The following is a 22,938-nucleotide window of genomic DNA, read 5'->3' as shown; positions in this document are numbered from 1 at the left end:
TCTGATACTTGCAGGTTTCCCCTACTTTAGTCACTGTTCTTCCCTTTGTCTTACAAAAAGGGGGATGGGAAGGAGGACTTTATTGACGGCTATGGCTCTCTTTAAAAAGTACATCAAATGCTGCCTAAAAAGGCTCAGTCAGACAACCATGACCATTGTTTCCTATGCTTAGGCGAGGCCCACAGCATCTTTGTCTGCTCTTTACAGTCATTTCACTCCAAAGACTCTCTTGGACTGGGCTTCCAGGCTGAAAGCTGCCCTTTGAGAAAAGGCTTTAGTGACTTTGGGCAAAGACCATACCCCTTCTACGGAGTTGGAACCACACCGCTAGGCCCATACCCTCCTCTTGGGGTCAGCAGCATCATGATCTGTATCAGAGATGGGCCCACTATTGACTCAAAAGAAATCCTTGGCAGCATGTAGCACCTCAAAACAACTGCTACAAGAGAAAAAATTGGTACAAGCATAAGACTTCCCACTCTTTCTCCACCCAACCAGGAGTGGATTTGTGACTCCAGTTTTCTTCTTTGAATCACAGATGGTTGCCGTTTCCTTCGTCTGATGCCAAAGTTATTGATATTGCCCCCTAGTCTCTCCCTGAAGCTGAAGCCCCACTGCTAAACAGGGTCCCAGATCTTTGGAAGATTGTCCATCACAGCAGTATTGGAGACTGTCACTTTTGCAGTGGTTCCAGTACGCACTACCCTGGCCTATGCAGTGGGAACAATAGGTACCGTCTTCCATGGAAACCGTGATAAAAATCCTATATTTGGACCTAAAGGCCCTTAATTAGTTCCTTGCTGCTTTTCCTGCTACAGTGCACTGTGCCCTGCTCAGCTCTCCTGGCTCCAGCTGCCGCTGATGATGCTTCAGCCATGGCAAAAAAAAGGAGGGAAGAAGCCTGTGCCCGGAGGCCTCCTGGAAGTCAGAGGCAGTGCCCCACAGGCTTTCCATGGCTACAGGTCTAGTCCCATGTGTATCTGCACAGAAGACCATTTGGTGAACAATAGTTAAAGGAAAAGAGAAATCTTATTTTTTGCTCATTTGTGTTCTGCCTTGTCTTCTCTGGATAACTAGCTAGATTTGACTGAACCCAGAACAGGCGCAGGTGACACACCAGCTGAAACTGGACCAAAGCACACTGAGCCACTACAGCCACCTGATTTGATAAGATGACTGCCATGTCAAACGGCACTCTCAAGCTGCGAACCTGGCTTCTCAAGGGGAGCATAACCCTATCCAAGACAGGAAAGATCTTAAGTCCCCAATCTGTGTCTCTGTTAACCCAGAGAACTTGTTTTGTCAGGCGTGCATTTGCTTATTTGAGTTTCTATTTGTTGACATACTTAACTGGAGATTTTGAATTGTGTTCCATTTATTATTTTTATAATAATTGTTTTATTTATTGAGTTCCAAAATGTAGAAAAGTGGCCAGTAAATGTTGGTATAAAAGAAAGTCACCTATGTGTAAATTTATCGGATTTACTGTTTGGATTCTAGCACAATTATATCTGTTAAATTTTTTCACAGAATTCCAAACAAGTGCTAAAACCTTCAAATGGTTCCCTCCCTCTCAAAATTATAATTATATTTTATTGAACTAGTACTATCTCAAGATCTTCAACCTTTTTTGAGTCTTTGGGCACTTTTGGAATTTTAATACAGTATGGTGAATGCAGGAAGTAGAGCCAGTTGCAAAATGGCAGTCGCAGCTTACCTTCAGTCGCACAATGAAAATCCTTGTGCTGTCATGGCAGTTGCTGCCAAAGTAAACATTTTAAATATCTGCACAGCCAATCAGAAGCCTTGCTTTGGTAACAGTCCCATTTAACCCCACCAATTTTTAAAAGCACTTGGCAGGTGCCAGGAGAGGTGTCAGTGGGCACTGCAGCGCCCATGGGTACCACACTGGGGATTCCTGATCTATCTACAGCAATGTTCAAAACCCTTCTACAACTAGCAACAAATTTCAGGTCAACTAATTGGACATTTAAGGAATGCTGGGAATACTTACAATGCCCTATTCAACATATGGAACTACAGACTTTCCACCAATAAATAGAAACCATTTAAAATGTTAGCGGAATTATTAAAGGTATCTTGACAGGTTGTAGTTTTAAAATTGAAATTCTTCAAATATAAAAGCCAATAAAGGTGGCCTAATAATGCTTTTGGAAGATGGTCAGATTTGCTCTTCTGTGACACATGATCACAAAATGATCCCATTAGGAGATATTCCAGAGATAAATCTCTGCCACTTCAGCATTGTAGAAAAATGTCCTGTTTGAGAGATCGCTGTGTCTTCCTAAATCTGATTAATTCCTAAATACAGTTCAGCCAGTTGGACAGCAGGGACTTTCAGTTTGAGTCAAAAGCCTTCTAAATACTAATACTTGGGGTCAACAACAAAACTTTGGCTCTGTACCTCCTTTATAGCCCTTCTAGTGGCATCTTTTATTCATTCAGTTCTTATATTTATTCAGAAGTGGTAGATATCCTAGATTTTGCAGACAGTATAGCAATTTACAAACCTTTAGAAATCTTTTTCTCATCTTCCCATGTGGGAGGTCTTTTTCATAACAGCTGTTGACTCTAATCAAGCATTTGCAAAAGAGGCAGGACCACTCGCTCCTGATTTTGTGATGTTTTTGTATCAAGTCTATCACAGTTATTAGAATTTCCTATAAACAATCTTTTAGTGATGTAGAATGTTGTATTGTGAGTGTTGTCTGTGTGTAGAAATTCATTGGATTTTTTTTATTCTTGAATAAAAGAAACAATTATTAGAAACAATAAATATCCAATGTAAAAACAAATGATAAAACCATCTGTTCAGCCATGTATCTCCCTGTTAAAAGCTCAGGACAGACTTGTGCATTAAATATGGTAACACAGGTGAATCTGAGACAGGAGGAAAATATCACCATCACACTTCAGAAGGCTGAGGCATCCAGACATTGTAACTAATATTTGTTTATGCTGATTGAAATTATGAAACGTCATGATTCTATAATATTCTGCACTAACAGCATTTTTGATTCTCCATAATTAGAACTGGAGATAAAACCCAGCTCTTCAAGGATCTTAAAAATTTCCCCATAATAAAGAAGCACAAGGATGAAATTGAAGCAGTATTCCACCAGATGAAAATACACCTTCAGGACATAAGAAAGAAGCTAAATGGTCGTACTGTGGATTATGTAACAGTGTCTGGGCAAGAGGTAACTCAATATGCTTTATATTTTTTTTCCCTTCGTGTGTGCTGGAGTTCCATGTTCTTGTCAACCATTTGTGTGAACATAAAACTCAAGAGACCTAGTTACTTGCTTGACCCTTCAGCACTTGATCTTTGTTTGCTCTTGAAATAAAATGTTCTACCAAATAACTAATGCATTTAATATCTGGGATTGGAGTGCTATCAATAGGAAAATGATTTGAAAATGCTGTGTTACATATGGGCACACTGGTGAGAAGTTTAGAAAACGGATGTGCAGTAAGAGCTGATGTTTGTAAAAAGTCTGGATGGAGAATATGGCAATTCAGAGCTTTCTGGCTGCTGCTTGAGTAAAAATCTACACTCTGAGAATCATGTACTATTAATTAAGTTGTAAGTCACATTTGAACACATGAAGCCGCCTTACATGGAATCAGACCATTTGTTTTGTCAAGATCAGCCACTGTATTCTCTGACTGTCAGTAGCTCTCCCAGGGTCTCAGGTACAGGTCCTTCACATCAACTGTTAACTGATCCTTTGTGCACACAAAGCAGATGCTCTGCCAGTGGGCTGTAGCCTTTTTTCCTTTGTTATGGCATGAGCCACTTTGAGGATGATGCTGACTTGAGTGGTAGGGTATAAATATTTTAATTTAATAAATGTAATTATTGTAGGTTGGATCCAAACATGATTCTGCAGGCACAAGTATGTCCACCTGGGGAACATATTCTCACTTCTCACCTCCCATAGCAGCCCCAAATGTCCCCTGAAATCTTGCTTCTGGGGGAGAGGACCCCTTGTGAACAGGTCTTTGGGGGCATGTTGGGCTGCTGCAGGGGATTACACTCCATGAGTGGAAGTCTTTTCACCTGTGGAAACATTACTCTGGATTCAAGCATTCCCATGACTGCATAAAGTAAGTTTTCATGGACCAGATCTATCTAAAAATGGGCTTTGGTTAATGAAAATGTTTGCCACATTAAATCTTTTAGTTTTTAAGATTCCAGTCTTTATTTTTATTGTTTTCCTGCAACAGACCAACACCTTCTGGCATGTAAATGTGTATTTTAGTTTCAGATTGAAGTTAAAAACTCACTGATCTCTTCCATACCATCTGATTGGATTAAAGTTAGCAGGTATGTAAAAATAATATATATATTTCTATCTTTGACTAACATTTATTTTGTCAGCAAAGCAAATGTCTAGGAATAACTTTCAACATTATTTGCTCTGAATAATGGCAGGAAAAAAGATTGGAAAATGACTGAAGATATGTTTTGAAATAAACATTTGATAAATGTTTCTGTAACTTTACAAGCTCTAAATGTTTCAAGTTCTTAACAATGTATCTCCAGAAGCAAATAATACTGGAAAAAATGATATATACAGTTTAAAGGAGATATATTTATACAGTGAGAATATACAGTAAAAGAGCTATTTTGAATAAGTGCTTATATTCTAAATGGTCCATATTATTCATTAAGTAGGCTAATAAGATGTTTTATGTAACTTCTATAACAAATATTTAGCTTATAAATATTAAATAGGAATATGTGTTCAAATAAAAAGCTCTACAAACTGAGTGTGTCCCAGTCAAAGCAAAATTGTCTTGATCCATCTGCTATCTGTACGGAGCAGGCTTTAGTTTAATATACTGTGAATACTGTCTTCAGTTGTACTCTGAAGCATCTGTTTAAAATCCAAGGAACTGGTTTCATTGTGTTGCTGTGTTAGTAAGAACATAAGAACATAAGAGAAGCCATGTTGGATCAGGCCAACGGCCCATCAAGTCCAACACTCTGTGTCACACAGTGGCAAAAAATGTTATATACACACATACACTGTGGCTAATAGCCACTGATGGACCTCTGCTCCATATTTTTATCTAAACCCCTCTTGAAGGTGGCTATACTTGTGGCCGCCACCACCTCCTGTGGCAGTGAATTCCACATGTTAATCACCCTTTGGGTGAAGAAGTACTTCCTTTTATCCGTTTTAACCTGTCTGCTCAGCAATTTCATCGAATGCCCACGAGTTCTTGTATTGTGAGAAAGGGAGAAAAGTACTTCTTTCTCTACTTTCTCCATTCCATGCATTATCTTGTAAACCTCTATCATGTCACCCCGCAGTCGACGTTTCTCCAAGCTAAAGAGTCCCAAGCGTTTCAACCTTTCTTCATAGGGAAAGTGCTCCAGCCCTTTAATCATTCTAGTTGCCCTTCTCTGCACCTTCTCTAAAGCTATAATATCCTTTTTGAGGTGCGGCGACCAGAACTGCACACAGTACTCCAAATGAGACCGCACCATCGATTTATACAGGGGCATTATGATACTGGCTGATTTGTTTTCAATTCCCTTCCTAATAATTCCCAGCATGGCATTGGCCTTTTTTATTGCAAACGCACACTGTCTTGACACTTTCAGTGAGTTATCTATCATGACCCCAAGATCTCTCTCTTGATCAGTCTCTGCCAGTTCACACCCCATTCTATTATTAGTACCATTAGTCCATACTGAGATCTAGACTGCAGACATGGATGCACCTAGATCATAACACCTCAAATATTTATTTGTGCTTTAGACACACTCTACTGAAGTGGAAAGAGAGATATATCTACCTGAAGTTATGAACAGCCTAGCCCATGCTTGGCTCTCCAGGGTCTCAAGCTGAGGTTTTTCACGCCTACTTGCCTGATCCCTTTTTAGTTGGATATGCTGGGGATTGAACCTGGGACCTTCTGCTTACCAAGCAGATGCTCTACCACTGAGCCACCTATAATGTCTGCATACCCACTTTTCCTATACTTAGATTAGTTTCCTGAGGGTAAAATATCATTAGCCAAGGTCATCCAGATAGAAGTGCTTAAACTATTGAAACAACAATTAAATGCCATCAAGCATGCAGCAGACGCTTCATCTCACACAATGTCCTCAGCTACTGTTTTGAGAAGATATGCTTGATTGAAATCAACTGCTGCTCCCCTGAAAACTCACAGTTGAGTGGAAGATTTATCTTTCAAAAGCACCTCACTCTTCTTGGCTAGAATGGATGAGTTCCTACAACTAATTAATAAAAAAACAGTAAACAGCTTGTTCTTTTGGAATAACTCCTTCACAGGACCGTCAGTACAGCCAAAGTTCCAGCTGTCTTACCAAGGCTTTCAGCATTCCTGCTATCAAAACCACACCAGTATCTTCAACAAAGGTATTTCTCAGAAGCTGTTCAGCAGAATCACTGCAGATCAACCTCAAGGTCCAAACTTAGCACCAGTCTTCAGACACAGGCTTTCAAACCTGATTTCTGACTAGTACCAGTGGGCAATCCACCTGAACCCAGATGTCCAGTTTCCTACCACAGTGGCGCAATGTTATATCCGATGCCTGGATGCCCGCCATTCTTAAAGATGGTTACCATCTAGAGTCACTCACCCCTGTCGCAAACATTCACACAAGCAGTTGACAACTTTCCCCCTGAGTTGATTACTAAGTTACAAGTTTTATTGCCAAACGCTGCAGTTCAAAATTTAAGCCCCTTCGCTTCACAGTTTTTTATTCCAGATTTTTTTCTGGTTAATAAAAAAGATGGTGTTATATGTCCCGTTTTGGATTTAAAGGTTTCAATTCCTTCCTCAACAGCCATAAATTTAAGATTATCTCTTTGACATCAGTTGCACAATTATTCAGACCAGGAGAATATTCTTGGATCTCCAAGATGCTTAAGTTTCCCATTCAGAGCCACAAGAAATATTTACGATTCTTGGTTCAGGGTAATGAGTACAAGGTACTTCCATTTCGTCTAGCCACAGTTCCTTGAGTGTTTACCAAGTCCATGGCAGTTGTGGCGTGTTTGAGATCTAAGGGATGTTCAGTCTTTCCATGTCTAGATGACTGGCTATTTACTGCTCATTTGAAGCAAGAGCTCCAGGGCCATTAGTCATTGGCTCTGAAAACCTGCCTAGACCTTGACCTGCATATTAATTGGAAAAAGTTGAGCCTAGTTCCCTGCCAACAAACATCCATCATTGGTGCTATATTAAACCCTTGCAGCCTGACTTTTCTTACCAGAGGACAAAGCCAAACTTATTAAATGCATTAGACTATTCATGTCTAATCAATTCCAAAAAATCATCATTATTAAAAGATTTATTTTTTAGGCCTAGTGGCCTTGACTGTCTTCATGATTCCCTTTGCCCACCTTAAAATGTGACCGCTACAAAATTTGTTTAGAAGAAGAAGAATTGCAGATTTACACCCTGCCCTTCTCTCTGAATCAGAGACTCAGAGTGGCTTATAATCTCCTATATCTTCTCCCCCCACAACAGACACCTTGTGAGGTGGGTGGGGCTGAGATGGCTCTCACAGCAGCTGCCCTTTCAAGGACAACCTCTGCCAGAGCTATGGCTAACACAAGGCCATTCCAGCAGGTGCAAGTGGAGGAGTGGGGAATCAAACCCGGTTCTCCAAGATAAGAGTCAACACACTTAACCACTACACCAAACTGGCTCTCTAGCCCCACTCATCACTCTCAACATTGCCATTCTTCAATCTCTAGGGGAATTAAGTTGGACACTCAATGTTAAACTAACAACAGGAGTACTTTTTGGGTCCCAGTCTCTTCAAATCATAGTTACTACAGATGCTTCCCTCTCAGGGTAGGGTAGATGTGTCAGCAACACATGGTCTGATACAGAGCTACGTATCAGTCTTTTAGAAATGAGAGCAGTTTGTTATGTCCTTAACTATTTCAGGTGTTCTTCACAAGAAGGTGGTCCAGGTTCAAACTGAAAAACCACTGCAATGTTTTATATCAACAAGAAGAGCAGTACCTCACCCCTCCATTTGTGTCAGGAGGCTATGGCAATCTGGGAATGGACAATTCAAACCAAACATCCCTCCAAGATTGCCAGGTTGGAAAACATCACTGCGAATGTGCTTAGCAGATTGAGAAGATCCACTGATGAATGAACCAAGACTATATCTACCCCATTTTTAATAGACTTTTTCGTGACAAGGTTCAACTCCAAAGCCTGCCTTTTCTGCTCCAGGGCATGCACAGACTCTCTCTCTCTCTTTCTCTGGGAGATGCCTTCCAGTTAGCCTGGAATTGGAGACTTTTCTACGCCTTTCCTCCCTTCCCACTGATAGGGAAGGTTGTTGCCAAATTGGTCGTGGACAACTCCTATTGCATTCCAGTCAGCCCCTTCTGTCCAAGGCAGATATGGTTCCAGGTTCTCATGCAGAAATCAAAAGGCAGGCTTATCCACCTCCCTCAAGTACAGGATCTCCTGATGGTAGAGGATGTTCATCATCCAGGGGTGCGGAACTTACACTTTACCTGCTTGGTTACTGATACCAGATAACAACTCTTTCCCAATTCTGTAGTAAATATCCCTGTTAATGCTCGAAAACCCTTCATCAGGACTTCCTATACTTTCAAATGGAAATTTTTTATCACTTGGGTAGGAAATAGACATGTCCCATCAGAACCCTATCCATTGTCTCTAATACTAAAATACCTAGTTTAATCAAAGGACATGGGACTATCCAGTTTACCTGTTAAAGATTCATTAATTATTTCCGCTTTCCACGCACCCCATAAAAGGATGAACCCTCTTTCCACAAGAGACTTGAAAAGATTCCTCAAGAGTCTTAATAATCTGTACCCACCTCGGATTCCCATTATACCTCTGTGGTCCCTATCATTAGTCATGTCTCATCTTATGCAATTGCCTTTTGAACTGTTAGCCACTTGTTTTATGGAACATTTCTTCTTCAGAGCTGCCTTTCTAGTAGCTATCACATCTGCATGGAGAGAAGGGGAGATTACAGCACTCAGAGCTAACTACCCATTTATAAACTTTCACAGAGAGTAGTACTCAGACCTAGTATTCATTTTTTACCTAAGGTAGTGTCCAGTTTTCATCTTAGTTAGGTTATCTCACTACCCACTTCCCCCCCTCATTGTTCATCTGAGGCAGAAAAGAAATTACACTCTAGATTTATTTATTTTATTCCATTTGTATCCCACCTTCCTTGCCAAGGCAGGCTCAGGGCGGCTCACATAGACATGCGTATGCATGAGTAAATACAGTAATACATTAAAACCATAAACCATAGAATAATATAAAAACATAAAATACATAAAATATTTTAGTTTTCGATTCTCTGTAAGCCGATCTTAAATGTTAAACATGCTTTGCCATTTTATTTTAAAAGAACAAATGAATTCAGGACTTTGCAATTGCTTATCTGAGTCAGCCCAAATGATATCTAGATGGGTGATATCTCCTGTTAAGATAGCCTATGACCAGGCATCCATCCAGCTCCTGTTACACATTACAGCACATTCAACAAGAGCGCCATCAACATCAACTGTCTTTGACTGAGGTGTGCAGGGTGCCGCCTGGTTGTCCGCAGACACGTTCATAAAGTGTTATTCTGTAGATGTTAATATGAGACGAGAGACATTAGTGGGGACAGCAGTCTTGCATTCTGTTTTTCAGTGAATCGTTCACCCCACTACCTGATAAATCAGCTTGTTAGTCTCACATGTGGGACTCACACAGGACAGTTATGAAAACAGTATTGAACTTATCTGTAACTATTGTTGATCGAGTTATCACTGTGCAGGCACACATTTCTCCTCCTACCCAGCTGTGAGCTATTCCTCTATCTATGGCTAATAGTGGTAGCCCAAGAGAACTGAGGGAGTGTGCAGAGCCCCTCCCTGGAGCATGTGACCATTAGGCAGGAAATGGCATCTGTGTCTCCAGTCAACTTCTGTGCAATTGTTATGCTAGTTTGAAAATGTTCTGGTGGTTGAGTACCCATGTGTGCAACACTGCTTTTTTGAGATCCACATAGTCAAAAGTTTTGATGTAATCTATGGAATACAAGCTGCTTCATTCTTGAATTGCTCTGGTATGCTCCAATAATCAACTTACAGTTGCAATATGATCTCTAGTACCGCTTCCTTTTCTGAATCCAGCTTGAACATCTCGTATTTCCTGTTTCATACATGGTAAAGGTTGGCAACCGTTTAATGTAGCAAAATCATGTGCAGTAAAAGTGATTTAAAGAATAGTTCTTTTTTCTAGAGAAATAATAATCTAAAAAGTGTTTCTCTTGTAAAAATTAAAAGCTCTTAAGCATTGTGAATGCTTTAGTTTTCTGGAGGAAAGATCATTTTAAATTGTGGAACACCACTGCAATAGTTTAGACATAAATGTTTTACTGAATTTTTATCCTGTCAAACAGCAGCAGGTTTAGCTTTGTAGGCATTCTATTTAGTTTTAAGTTCAGATGCTATTTACATCTCTCTTTACACACGCACACATTTTTCTGAGAGTTTTCAGTTGAGGCTGCTCATAAATAGATGCTTAGAATATATATTTATAAATTGTTCCCATAGGGACGCAAATAAAAGTTTCATTCTGGTTATGCTAGAAGCTATGATAGATGCTTACTCAGGAGTAAACTTCATGGGGCTTACTCCCAAGTAAGTATACACAGAACTTTAATGACTCCTTGTAATAGAATATATCACTTGTAAGACTTAACTGGCTTGTTCCACAAGATGGACTAATACTGTATCCTCACCAATCTTCTTTCTCCTTAAAGTAAGTAAAGTGTGCCATCAAGTTGCAGCTAACTCATGGCAACCCCATAAAGTTCTACCTTGTGGGGCTTTTAAGTCAAGAGATGAGCAGAGGTTGTTTGCCATTTGCCTTCCTCTGTTTAACAGCCACAGTTTTTATTGGTGGTCTCCCATCCAAGAACCAGTTCTGCTTAACTTCCAAGCTTTGACAAGACCAGGCTATTCTGGGCTATTAGAGCTGCTGCTGCGCCTTCTTAGCAGTATAGCATACACCAGGGGTGGCCAACAGTAGCTCTCCAGATGTTTTTTGCCTACAGCTCCCATCAGCTCCAGTCATTGGCCATGGTAGCTGGGGCTGATGGGAGTTGTAGGCAAAAAACATCTGGAGAGTTACTGTTGGCCACCCCTGGCATACACGTTGTATTTCAGTAATCACATTTTTTAATCCTGTTATCCCGAGAATATTCCATGAAAATAACTCCTTGTATTTTCAGATAAATTGTTGTTGACCTCAGGCACAGACTTCATATCAGTAAATAGTGTGTTTTTAATCTATAGTGAATGAGCCAGTTAAGTTTTTTTGATTGATTTAGCCACATGGTAACATCTAATTAATGAAAGAGAAACTTCTCCGCTCTGTTATCAATTATTTATGGACTCCCAAAGAGTCTAATCATGGCCCTTACTATTGCTTTTTTAAACTGACAGTGATATTCATATACAAATCTGCCTTTCTCCACCCATTGCTTAGAGTTTTGAATACTTTACGTACTGAATGCTCCATAGTAGTATGGTAATTTATTATAATACATAATACAATCAGAGTTCACTAAATAGAGATAATTTCCCTTGTTTTCAAAGTACACAGTGGGCTATAGCTCCTATAAATGTATACTCTGTGCTTTTTGAGTTATAGTGCATGTGCTAAGGTTACTAGAAGTAAAGTGATAAATTCGTTGTAATGGGCAGCAGTTGTATGATCAACAACAATCCAGTTCAAATGATACGGAACATATTCTTCTCACATTGAAGTAATATGTGTCTAAGAAAGCACTGGTCTGATTTTCCACATTGCAACATGACAGATTGCTTAGCAACCTTTATTTCCTGTTTGGTTTTTTTTTTTAGCACAAAATCTGTCAGCCGTTTCCACACTCCGTTTATTGTAGAAAATTACAGACATCTGAATCAGTTGCGTGAGCAGCTAGTCCTTGACTGTGGTGCTGAATGGTTACGTTTTTTAGAGTGAGTTTGAAAGTTCAGTGTTTGTTATTGCAAGAAAACCATAAAACATGTTTCAAAATAGAAATAGAAATGTATTAATAATTTTAAAGTGCAAGTATTAAATTCTGTATGGTTAGCTTTACTTAAAGGTTTTTTTTAAAAAGCTATATTTAAACTATGTAGGGCCAATATTTCAGAACTGCCAGGAGCTGTGCTTATATAATGCTTTTGCAATTCTATTAAAATGTTTATGACTACCCTTAACTGATCTGTTGTCTGCCTGAAATGGATTGGTAGTGTGTCTCCACTTAATCTATCCCACTAATTGGAATTCTGTGCTAATCCTGTACCATTTTGATAAATAAAAGTAGGTGTGTTTCCCTAGTCAGTATTATATTTCTGTAGACGTTTTGTTTTGTTTGTTCTTTAATAATTTTATCGTGTATACAGAACCTTTATGTAGGAATCTTGGGGGGGAAACAGAATCAGTTTCAGAATGTAGTAATAGTTTATATATACATGTTTTATGTACTAATTTCCTTTTTCTCTTTAATGTATAGTCATTTTAATGACCATTATCACTCTGCCTCTCAAGCTGTGGGTCACCTAGCAACTGTGGATTGTATTTTTTCCTTGGCTGAGGTTGCTAAACAAGGGGGCTATTGCAGGTACTGACGCTATAAATAATGATAAAATATTACCTTTGTTGATTTAATATGACACAAAAATATGTTCTATAAAATATCTATGTGTCATGTTTAAAGATACTAAAACAATTCTCCTTAAGATCAGCCTGCGTGGCTGATAATTATGGCGGTGGAGTTGATTTTCTGATAAAATATATGTCCTGACTTCAGTTTGAGAGAGACCGAACATTAAGGTCAGTCTCCTCCTCATTTCCATCTAACCATGTATTGTAATATACTTCTTTCAGACCAGTCATAAAAGATGACGTATCAGAGATAATGATAAAAAATGGGAAACACCCAGTGATTGACTTGTTGTTAGGGGAGCAAGAGCAGTATGTTCCAAATGATACCTACTTATCGGTAAGTATGGGATAATTATACTAGGAAGTAATAAACTCATAATGAAGTTGTTTTTTGTTAATAAAAACATATTTATGTTTTCTTAGTTTCCAGATGGCAGTAATTGGAATCTCTATGCTTATCTTTGACATTGCGACTAAGAAAAATCCCAAATATGACATTAGTAAGGCTACTTCTTAAATTGTAAATAATAAAAAGGCTCACACTTTAAATTAGGCTACCTATTAGTAATGAGTATTTGCAAGAGATTAGAACACACAAAATCGTTATTTGAAGACTAGTATATTTTATCCGTTTCTGTGATTTTATATATGCACATCTCCAAGTCCAAGTCAGCAATCTGTGTATTCCAGTTTCACGTCATTGCAGCTATGGACATGGAACACTGCAGCATTAAGAAAAAAACCACATCCAATAATACAGGTAGTGGTGCACAAATTGTTCAATTGAATTACATTGCTGTAAATTTTGGTGGTGGTGGTGGTTGTACTTTCCTTTGTCCACAATTCCCAGGATCAGGGTTACCACTCCTAAAAGGGGTGCCTCGTGGTCATCTGTGGCATATTGCTATATACATACTTGTCAGTTTGCTGCCCACCAGATAATACCATCAATACACTTTATCAGCCCCCCCCCCAAAAAAAATGCAGACAACAAATGTGCCACAAATCAGAAATCAGGAAATATGCTAGATGTAGAATTGATACTTGAGGGTGGTCAGCTGAACTGCAGAATACAGGTTACATTCTCTGGTTGTCTGGAGTGGGATAGTCTGTACTTCCGGGAGAAGCTTCTCCTTACTAACAGGCATGGTCGCCAATCTCTGTGCGATTCCTAGTGGGAGGGGCTTCTCTCTCTCTGAACCCAGTCTTTGGCCCTACCTCGAGTATAAGCACTGAGACTTCATGAAAGAACCGCCTTAAAATATAAATAACAATACGCTAATAAAAGTTGTTTTGCATTTTTATGACCCTGGGATGAACAAGAACTTTTCCTCAAAACTATTAAGACTACACTATTGCAGGGAATATATACACTTTAGGTTCACCCATTGTTGCCATTCACTTTTTATATAGGGAAGCAAGCCAGTCATTTTTCTTTATGAAGTTCCAAACCTTCTGTTCAGTAGCTGGCATAATGCTCTCCAAAATTATAAGCAATGAGTCCTCATGAAGGAAAATATAACTAATATAGAGAGCGTGCCATTCTTGTTTTTTAAACTGGAACAAAGCCTTTTCTTCTACTGATGGCAAAAAAGCTCTAATAACTAGTTCTTAAAGAGAATGTTCCTCATGTTTACATGCAATTGACTGTATAATTTCATTGCCTTAAAGAAACTAATTTAAACCATGGTCAAGGTTGCCAACTTATGTAGTGTACTAAATGTAACATTAGCTCAATTATATTGTTAATGTAAGCCTCTTTCAAAGGAAACCTATCAATTCAATGTAATCTGAATTTAATAATGATAAACTACTTAAATAAACCAGTTTTAATGAAAAGATTAGTTTTTTTCCTTCTTGTTCTGTTTTTCTATGGAGTCTAGCTTATACTGGGACCAACCCAGTGGTCTAGTTGGCAGTTGAAACTGGTGTGTTTTTTATAGTTGTGGGGTAACTACCTAGCTTCTGGATTGGCTTGGAGACTGAGGGAAAAATCCCTCCCACTAGGAGTTATAAAAAAGATTAACAACCCTGACTGGCTCCAGGGAGAAGCTTCTTTGTGACTGTTCCACCTTATGACCACCAAAAAAGGAGCTTCATGTGAACAAACTTTCCATAATGTGGTTATTAAATAAAATATTAAAAGTGCTGTAATTTTGCTGCTTTTATTTCTAGAAAGACAATCAGAGGGCAATGATAATTACTGGGCCTAATATGGGTGGAAAGAGTTCCTATATAAAACAAGTTGCATTGATAACAATCATGGCACAGATTGGCTCTTATGTACCAGCTGAAGAAGCATCTATTGGTATTGTGGATGGTGTTTTCACCAGGTAAGCTGTCAAGTTAAACGTTTTATAAGGTAAATGATAGATTTGAAATTACACTTCCACTTTTTCTGTCATGTGTGTATTTGCACATACTTGATAATTGCCCAGTTGCGTAGACTTATACTTTATATATAATCAACCATTCACTTCCAAACTTAGGGTTACTTAAGGATACAGAGGGGAGCCCACTGAGCCTCCCCCTCTGACTGCAACCAACTGAGCCCCCCTCAATATTTCGTTTGTTGGTATCAGGGAAAGCATTGTGAGAGGGAAAATAATGCCCCCTCATGAAAACGTATGCCCTTTCGAATGTGGTTGGAAACAGGCCAGTAAGACAAATTTTCTAGCCATAGTAATTACTGGAAGGCTTTGGAAACATGAAGACAATATCTACCAGTTCAAAGATTCACTTTTCTTCCCTAGTTTGGATGGAATACTTAGTAGCTCGGGAACTTTTATTTAATTCTCATGATTCATTGTTCCTGTAGTCTCCTTTATATCCTCTCTTGCCAGTCATTGATGCATTTTGGCTAAAGAGTATTAGTCACAGACTCCTCTTCTGATCCTGAGAAAGAAACATGTATTTATTTAGATATTAATACTGAACTTTTTACTGTAAAGGAACCCAGTGTTGCTAACATTAAAACAAAAATACAATATCAATTAACCAACCAACCAACAAAATAGCAAAGTAGTTTTAGGTCAGTCCTTTCTGGCTTATCCAAAACCACAAGCCTACAACCCATAGTCTTAGGGCAAAGTGCCCTTTCTGCTTTTGCACTTCAGCTCATACCAGAGGCTCATAACTCATACCAAAGGCTCAACCTTTAGATCTGAAAGAGGAAAGGAAAGCAAAATTTCTAGTGTCCATCTGATCACTTCTGTTATTTTGGTGCAAAATAAATTCATTTAATCTATCACTTTAGAGACCTGAATCTCCCCTTGATATAAAAAATAAGGACTTGATGGTGACTCTGTGTTACCATATACTTGCCTAGAAGGATTAGAAGTGGGGTGCTAAAATTTCTTGAAATATTTTGCAGCATTTCAAGAGAGAATTGCTTATCTTATTATTATTTATTGCGTTTGATTAATCGCCCTAGCCCGGCTAGTGCCAGGCTCAGGGCGATGTACAACAGTAAAACACACACATATATAAAATCAATTACATTAAAATTTACAAAACCTGATGGTGTCTTTAAAGTGCTCTTATTTATTACATCACATCGGGGGTGGAGAGAAGAAGGTGCCAGCACAGCAACCGTTGCTGTCCTTATACAAAGGCTTGGTGGAACAACTCTGCCTTACAGGCCCTGCGAAACTGTAATAGATCCCACTATCTTTAGTGCAGAAACATAGCTAGTGTTTTATAGCTTCAGGGAGGAATACGACATCAGCTCCTTAGCAACAGGAAATATCTCAGGTTTACAGTGTTGACCATTAAATATAGTATTACTGTTATTTTAGTAGTATTCACAAAATGTCATCATTACACAAAAATATGCAGGACTATGTGAATAGTGCCCAGTAGAGTAATGTTGGATATTGCAAGCCAGGTTAAACTGTCTCTTGAGGTTTACAGGGTGGAGCTTCAAAAGATCTCTGTATAGTAGGCCTAGTTTGTACAAATGAGATTCACTCATTGACTCAAAATGCTATTGAAATTGTATGATAAGGTATTGGAGCCAAACATTCCTTTCCATTTACAAGGAGGTATGAGGTGAGTTCTTCCACCAAAAGAGCTGTCTTTTATCAGTAGAGGTTCTAATGCTAGAAGAAACTAAAATGAAGCAAGAAAGAACAGACTGCTTCTAACAACTGAATAGCAACCTGGAGATAACAGTTCTGTAAACATTAATATTTAGGATTAAATGAAAATTAGTAGTACTACTAAGTAGAAATGATATTGCTATCAATTTTAGTTTCTGTTTTTCCAACTACAGATAATTTCAGGGTTTATTGAGGCTTAGCTGCTTATACTAAAGGACAGTAAACATCTTGCATTGTACCTTAAGTCCCTTTGCTAGATTCCAGTGCATATATTTATAAAGTACTACTTAAATTTTATAACAGTGCAGTTTTATGTAGAACTATTTCAGTCTGCTCCCATTGATTTCAGTAGGCTGAATTTAGTAACTCTACACAGTATTGCACTATAATTGAGTAAGCTTAAATTGTCCTGACAAAATTATACATGATGCTGGAAATTTGTGATCAGATCCCCCCAGGTGGACATCCATGAGGACCTTCCACAATTGCTTCAGACCTTAGGGTGAAAAGACAAGCATAGTATGCCTTTTCCTCCCTTCCCAGGGATTAATGCAGTCAGGGTAGAGCATTTCTAGTTGGGCAAATATCACAAAGAGGAAAAGGAACTTTTTTGTGAACCCAGTCCTGTATCATGTGCAGTTAGGCCCTTATTTTTGACATTGTTCAAATACAGTTATATGAATAAAATGACAAAATCCTCAGTTTCTCATTTTTAAAACCTTGTTCTCAGCAGTCCTTTGATGCTGGTGACATAATGTAGTCCAGTAAATGTGTGTGCAATATATTTGGAAAGATCTGTACTTATCTAATGGATGTTATATGTCATCTGTCAGTTTATCGGAATTGGACAAAATCTAGTAGATTAGTTGTTTGTCATACCTAAGAGAAAAATTTGTTTGTACAGCTTTTCCTAAAGCTGGATAAAAGAGGAATGGAAGTTGTGTTAGTAATACTTGTAGACAGGAAGTTCTGCAAAAAACCAGTTTCCATACGTGTAGATAAATTTAACAAACCGTTAGGGTGCAGTCCACATTGATGTCATTGAATGTATTGCTACTTAGATGTTTATATGGTTCCAAGAGTCCTGAAGAAAGTGATATGCTAGGCAAAAATTAACATTAAATTATAGTCTGTGTTATTAAAAGTTACTTTAAACCCACTGAATTATGCTTAAATAACTAAAATATTTGACAATTAGTCACAGTTTTTATAATATTTGAACATGAGAAAAGCACAACATGTAACCTAGAATAAACTCAAAGAACAATGAATAAATTGATCATCCTGGATCAATTTATTCATTGGAAGGATGTAAACAGTGCATTTCCACAAAGATTGGTATTGAGACAAGTGCTGTTTGTTCATTAATGATAAGGAACTGACCATGAGTAATGTAGTGGCGAGGTGTTCAAGTGACACCAATTATTTAGGGAGTCTGGTAAAAGCCAAAGCAGTTTGTGAAACATTTTCGGAGGATATCTTTAAAAGAGATGAGTGGGAATATCGAATTAGGATCTGGAAGACCCGGGTTCCAATCTCCACTCTGCCATGGAAGCTTGTTTGGTGACCTTGGGCTAGTCACACACACCGTCAGCCTAATCTACCTCAAAGGTTTGTTGTGAGTATAAAAGGGGAAAGCACATTGGGAAGAAAAGGGTATAAATGAAGTAAATAAATAAGTGGTGTAAAGTAATGCACACTGGAACAAGAAATCCTAATTTGAAATATATACTGAACTGGCAAAGGCCTAAAATGGCAGAGATTTAGAGGGAAAGAGATCTTGAGATTGTAGTTGATAGCTTGATGAAAATTTAAGCCCAGTGTTCAGCAACAGTGAAAAGAAACTCAATTCTTGGAGTTATTAGGGAAAATAGTTAAAAATAAAAGGGATCATTAGGAATGGTATTGAAAATAAAGCAGGCAATACTGTAATGTCCTTGGTAGATCTATGGGTGCTGACACATTTGGAATACTGTGTACAGTCCTGGTCACTGTATCTGAAAAAAAAGCTGGCAACCAAGACAAAGTGCAGAGCAGCTTTTCTATGAAGAAACTGTGACTTTTCAGTTTAGAAAAAGACAACCAAGAAAAGGGTATGGTGGAGATCTATACAATTACTCATGAGGTAGAGAAAACTGGGTAGGGAGAACTTTTTCCTTCCCACAATACTAGGACTTGGTGGGTGTCCAATGAAGTTGACAGACAATAGATTCAGGCTAGACAAGCATACAAGTGATGCAGACAACATTGCACATGAGTTCACAGAGTGCTGTCAGACATGGGTTTTACAGCAGTGTTCATGGTTCTGTTTGTACAAGATGTTGCATAATTTGAAGATCTTTGAGTTACTTGACCGGTGTCTAATTTACCATTTTTAGGTAAAATTATTGAGAGGGCAGTGGCGTTGCAGCTACAGAGATTTCTAGATGACGCTTCTGTCCTGGACCCGTGCCAGTCTGGCTTCCGACCGGGTCACGGGACGGAGACAGTCTTGGTCGCCTTGGCAGATGACCTCCAACGGCAACTGGATCGAGGCGGTGTAGCGGTGCTGATGTTATTAGATCTGTCGGCTGCATTTGATACGGTCGATCATCAGCTACTAATCCACCGCCTCGCCAACATTGGGGTTAAGGGGTCTGCTTTACAATGGCTCTCCTCCTTCCTCATGGGTCGGGGACAAAGGGTGGCGATTGGGGGAGAACGATCCCAGAGGCACACACTAGAGGCACACACTATTCGATAGATTGTGGGGTGCCTCAGGGAGCAGTCCTCTCCCCGATGTTATTTAACATCTATATGCGCCCCCTTGCCCAGATTGCCAGGAGGTTTGGGCTGGGCTGCCATCAATATGCTGATGACACCCAGCTCTATCTGCTAATGGACAGCCGGCCCGCCTCCGCCCCGGGAGACTTGGATCGGGCGTTACGGGCTATCGCAACGTGGCTTAGACTGAGTGGGCTGAAGTTAAATCCGGCAAAGACAGAGGTTCTCTGTGTGGGTCGCGGCGCTCCAGGAAGGGAAATATCCCTCCCGACCTTCGACGGTGTGCAGCTAAAGGCGGCGCAGCGGGTGAAGAGTCTGGGTGTCCTGCTGGAGCCTTCATTCTCCGGTGGTCTGGACAGTGGGTCGGTCCGACTACTGGGTATAGGCTCCTCCTCCTCTTCACAGGGTCGGGTCTTCAAACGATCCAGAGAGGGGGGGGAGTGGCCTATACCTCCCAGCTCCCGCCAGTTTTTTCCCGGCCCTGCACTAAGCAGGACGGTTCTTTCAGGAGCGCTTACAATAAGCGCAGAAGATCCGGAGAGAAGACTTATAACAGGCCGGAAGCGTAGGGTCTTACCCTTACAACACCGGCAGGAGCAAGCCGTTGGGGTCTACTCGTCAGTAGACCGCGGATCGTTCGGCAGGGCTCCGTGACGCTCCGTTTCCCCGCAGCCGCGTGTGGAACGGAGCGGAGGCCGAAGAAAGAGGCGACAGAGGGCTGGGATTCCCGTGCGTTTAATCGCAGCGGTCATCCGACGCCTGCTCTTTCTTGAGGCTAGGACCGGACGTTCCTTTTGGCTGGGAAGCCTGGTGACGTCGGTCTGTGCAGCGGAGAGCGGTAAGCCTTCCCTGGGTGGAAGCGTTGGGCCCCTTCGGTCTGGAGCTCGGGGAGAGGGTTCCCCTTTTAACCTTAATGCCTCATTTTGTGGAATTGGGGCTGAAGGGGGGGGGAGAGTCCGTTGCGTTGTGGCTCTTAAGAGCTGAAGGCAAGACCTCCCAGATTTTCTTAGGGGCGCAATTGAGTCTGCCCGCCCTCCATTTTGGGTGCCTTTTCCCGCGCTTTTCCTATGCCCTTGCTCTCACTTCCTTTTAGGGACGGGGAGAACAACAAGATGGCGGCCAGCTCACAAAGTAACTCCCCCAGCGAGTGTGATCTGCCCCTCCTTTCAGACATCCTGACCCCTCGACAAGAGGCTCAGAGCATTGATCTTACGGGGGAAGATGCCAAAATGAACTTACTGCAGTGGCTGAAAAAGGAGATGTTAAAGGAATTGGGGCAGGATTTAAATCAGCAACTGGGCTCTTCTGCTCCATTGAAGGGACAGAAGAGGCTAGGTGGAAGGAAAAGAGGCAGAGATCCTAGCCCTTGTGACACCTTGGAAGATCGGTCCAAGAATAACCCCCTTCCAGATTTGGAAGTGAGTTCTGCTGAGGAGTCAGAGGGCTCTGATCAGCAGTCAGATAAGGAAGATGGCGAGCTCTCGGAGGAGGAAGATCACCCTGACACCGTGCAGTCCAGGCTTTTTCCTCTCGAGTACTACTCAAAGTTGCTCCCCAAGGTTTTGAGGACTCTGAACTTTGTAGCCACTCCCAAGGAGAACGAGGATTTGGATCCTGATCTCCCTACAGGGGATATGATGCCAAAACTGAGTAGTGCCCAGACAGGGGTTCCCTTGCCAGCACCTTTCTTTGCATTAATTAAGGCTGAATGGGAGCGTCCGGCCAAGCCAAAGGCTAACCAGCAGGTCCTCTCCAAACTCTACTCGCTTATCCCACAGGCCACTAAGAGATTAAAACTGCCTACAGTAGACGACCCTGTAACCAGCCTGATCTCTAATTCAGTCTTGCCCATGGATGCAGAGGGGTTACCCAGAGATCCTTGTGACAGGAGGATTGAACAGGCTCTTCGTAAGGAATTTGAAGCTAATGCATGGGCCATCAAAGCGTCTACTACTTCTTCTCTGTTTGCTAGAGCAATGTGTACCTGGGCCAATAATTTGGCGTCAGCAGATAGTGGAGCTCCTAAGGAGTTCAAAGATGAACTAAAAAAGATTGCCCTATCTGCTGCCTTTGTAGCTGACAGTTCTTTGGATACCATGCAATTGGCTGCCAAGGCCATGGCTTGTGGCGTGGCTGCACGACGCAATATTTGGCTACGCAATTGGGAGGCTGACACTGCAGCACAGGCTAGAGTCGCAGCGGTTCCCTTTAAGGGTTCCCTATTGTTTGGGGAAGACCTGGACAGGTACCTCATCGAGAATAAGGACAAGAAGAAGGTTTTACCTTCTAAGAGTAAAGAATCAAGGCAGAAGAAATCCTTTCCTGCCTTTCGTGATTCCAAGAAGCCTTTCCGTCAGGGTTCCTTTCGTTCCTTCAAGGGAAAGTGGCATCAGAAGGGACGTGACTCCAAGCCCTATTATTCGGGAAAGCCCGACCAAAATGCTAAGAACCCCTCCAAAAAAAGGGGGATCCCAATGACTATGCCTATCCTCAGACGGTAGGAAAGATAGGCGGCCGCCTTTCTTTATTCGTAAGAGTTTGGAGACAGTCAATTCAAGACAGATGGGTCCTAGAAGTGGTAGAGCAGGGCTATGCCTTGGAATTCCACTCCCTTCCTCCCAACCATTTTCGTTGGGTCCCACGGAAAAGAGATGTGGTTGCTCACAGGGCTATGATGTCAGCAATTCATCACTTGTTGGACATAGGGGCAGTAGAGCCCGTCCCTGTACCCCAACGAGGTTTGGGAGTTTACTCGATTATATTTTTGGTTCCAAAAAAGAACGGGGAGTCCAGAACGATCCTGGATCTGAAATGGCTCAACAAGTTTGTCTTGACAAGACATTTCAAGATGGAAACCCTTCGGTCAATCTTACCAGCCATTCAGCCCCAGGATTTTCTGGCCTCCTTGGATCTATCAGAGGCCTACTTACATGTTCCCATTCGGGAATCACACAGGAACTTCCTTCGGTTCTCCTACGGGGGGAAACACTACCAGTATCGAGCTCTTCCTTTCGGCCTGAAGTCGTCGCCCCGGGTGTTTACCAAGATCCTGGTGACCCTGGTGGCGGAGTTGAGGTTGCAGGGGGTAGCTCTCTTTCCTTACCTCGACGACATTCTGGTGAAGGCGGGGTCTTACCAGCATTGTCTAGAAGCCATGCAACGAACAGTGCTCTTGCTACGGGACCACGGGTTTGTGATAAATCTAGAGAAAAGCAATCTCCTCCCCTCCCAGAGGCTGGTGCACCTGGGGGTGGAGATAGACACTACCCTGGACAAAGTCTTTGTGACCTCAGAGAGGCAAGAGAGGTTTTGGCTCCTCTTGCAAGAG

The 22,938-nt window shown here is 40.9% G+C and overlaps 1 protein-coding gene across 1 annotated transcript in view; it reads left to right on the top strand.

Annotated features, from left to right (window-relative positions):
* MSH3 (mutS homolog 3) overlaps nt 1-22,938 on the top strand; it is a 118,524-nt gene that overhangs the window by 84,810 nt on the left and 10,776 nt on the right. The window contains exons 15-20 of the mRNA XM_060235766.1: nt 3,053-3,221; nt 4,287-4,351; nt 11,940-12,056; nt 12,596-12,703; nt 12,970-13,084; nt 14,923-15,080. Coding sequence (XP_060091749.1) covers nt 3,053-3,221; nt 4,287-4,351; nt 11,940-12,056; nt 12,596-12,703; nt 12,970-13,084; nt 14,923-15,080 — 732 coding nt within the window. The remainder of the gene's footprint in view (nt 1-3,052; nt 3,222-4,286; nt 4,352-11,939; nt 12,057-12,595; nt 12,704-12,969; nt 13,085-14,922; nt 15,081-22,938) is intronic.

Source organism: Heteronotia binoei, chromosome 4, assembly GCF_032191835.1.
Source record: "Heteronotia binoei isolate CCM8104 ecotype False Entrance Well chromosome 4, APGP_CSIRO_Hbin_v1, whole genome shotgun sequence".
Lineage (NCBI taxonomy): Eukaryota > Metazoa > Chordata > Lepidosauria > Squamata > Gekkonidae > Heteronotia > Heteronotia binoei.
This window is presented reverse-complemented; position numbering and strand designations above follow the sequence as displayed.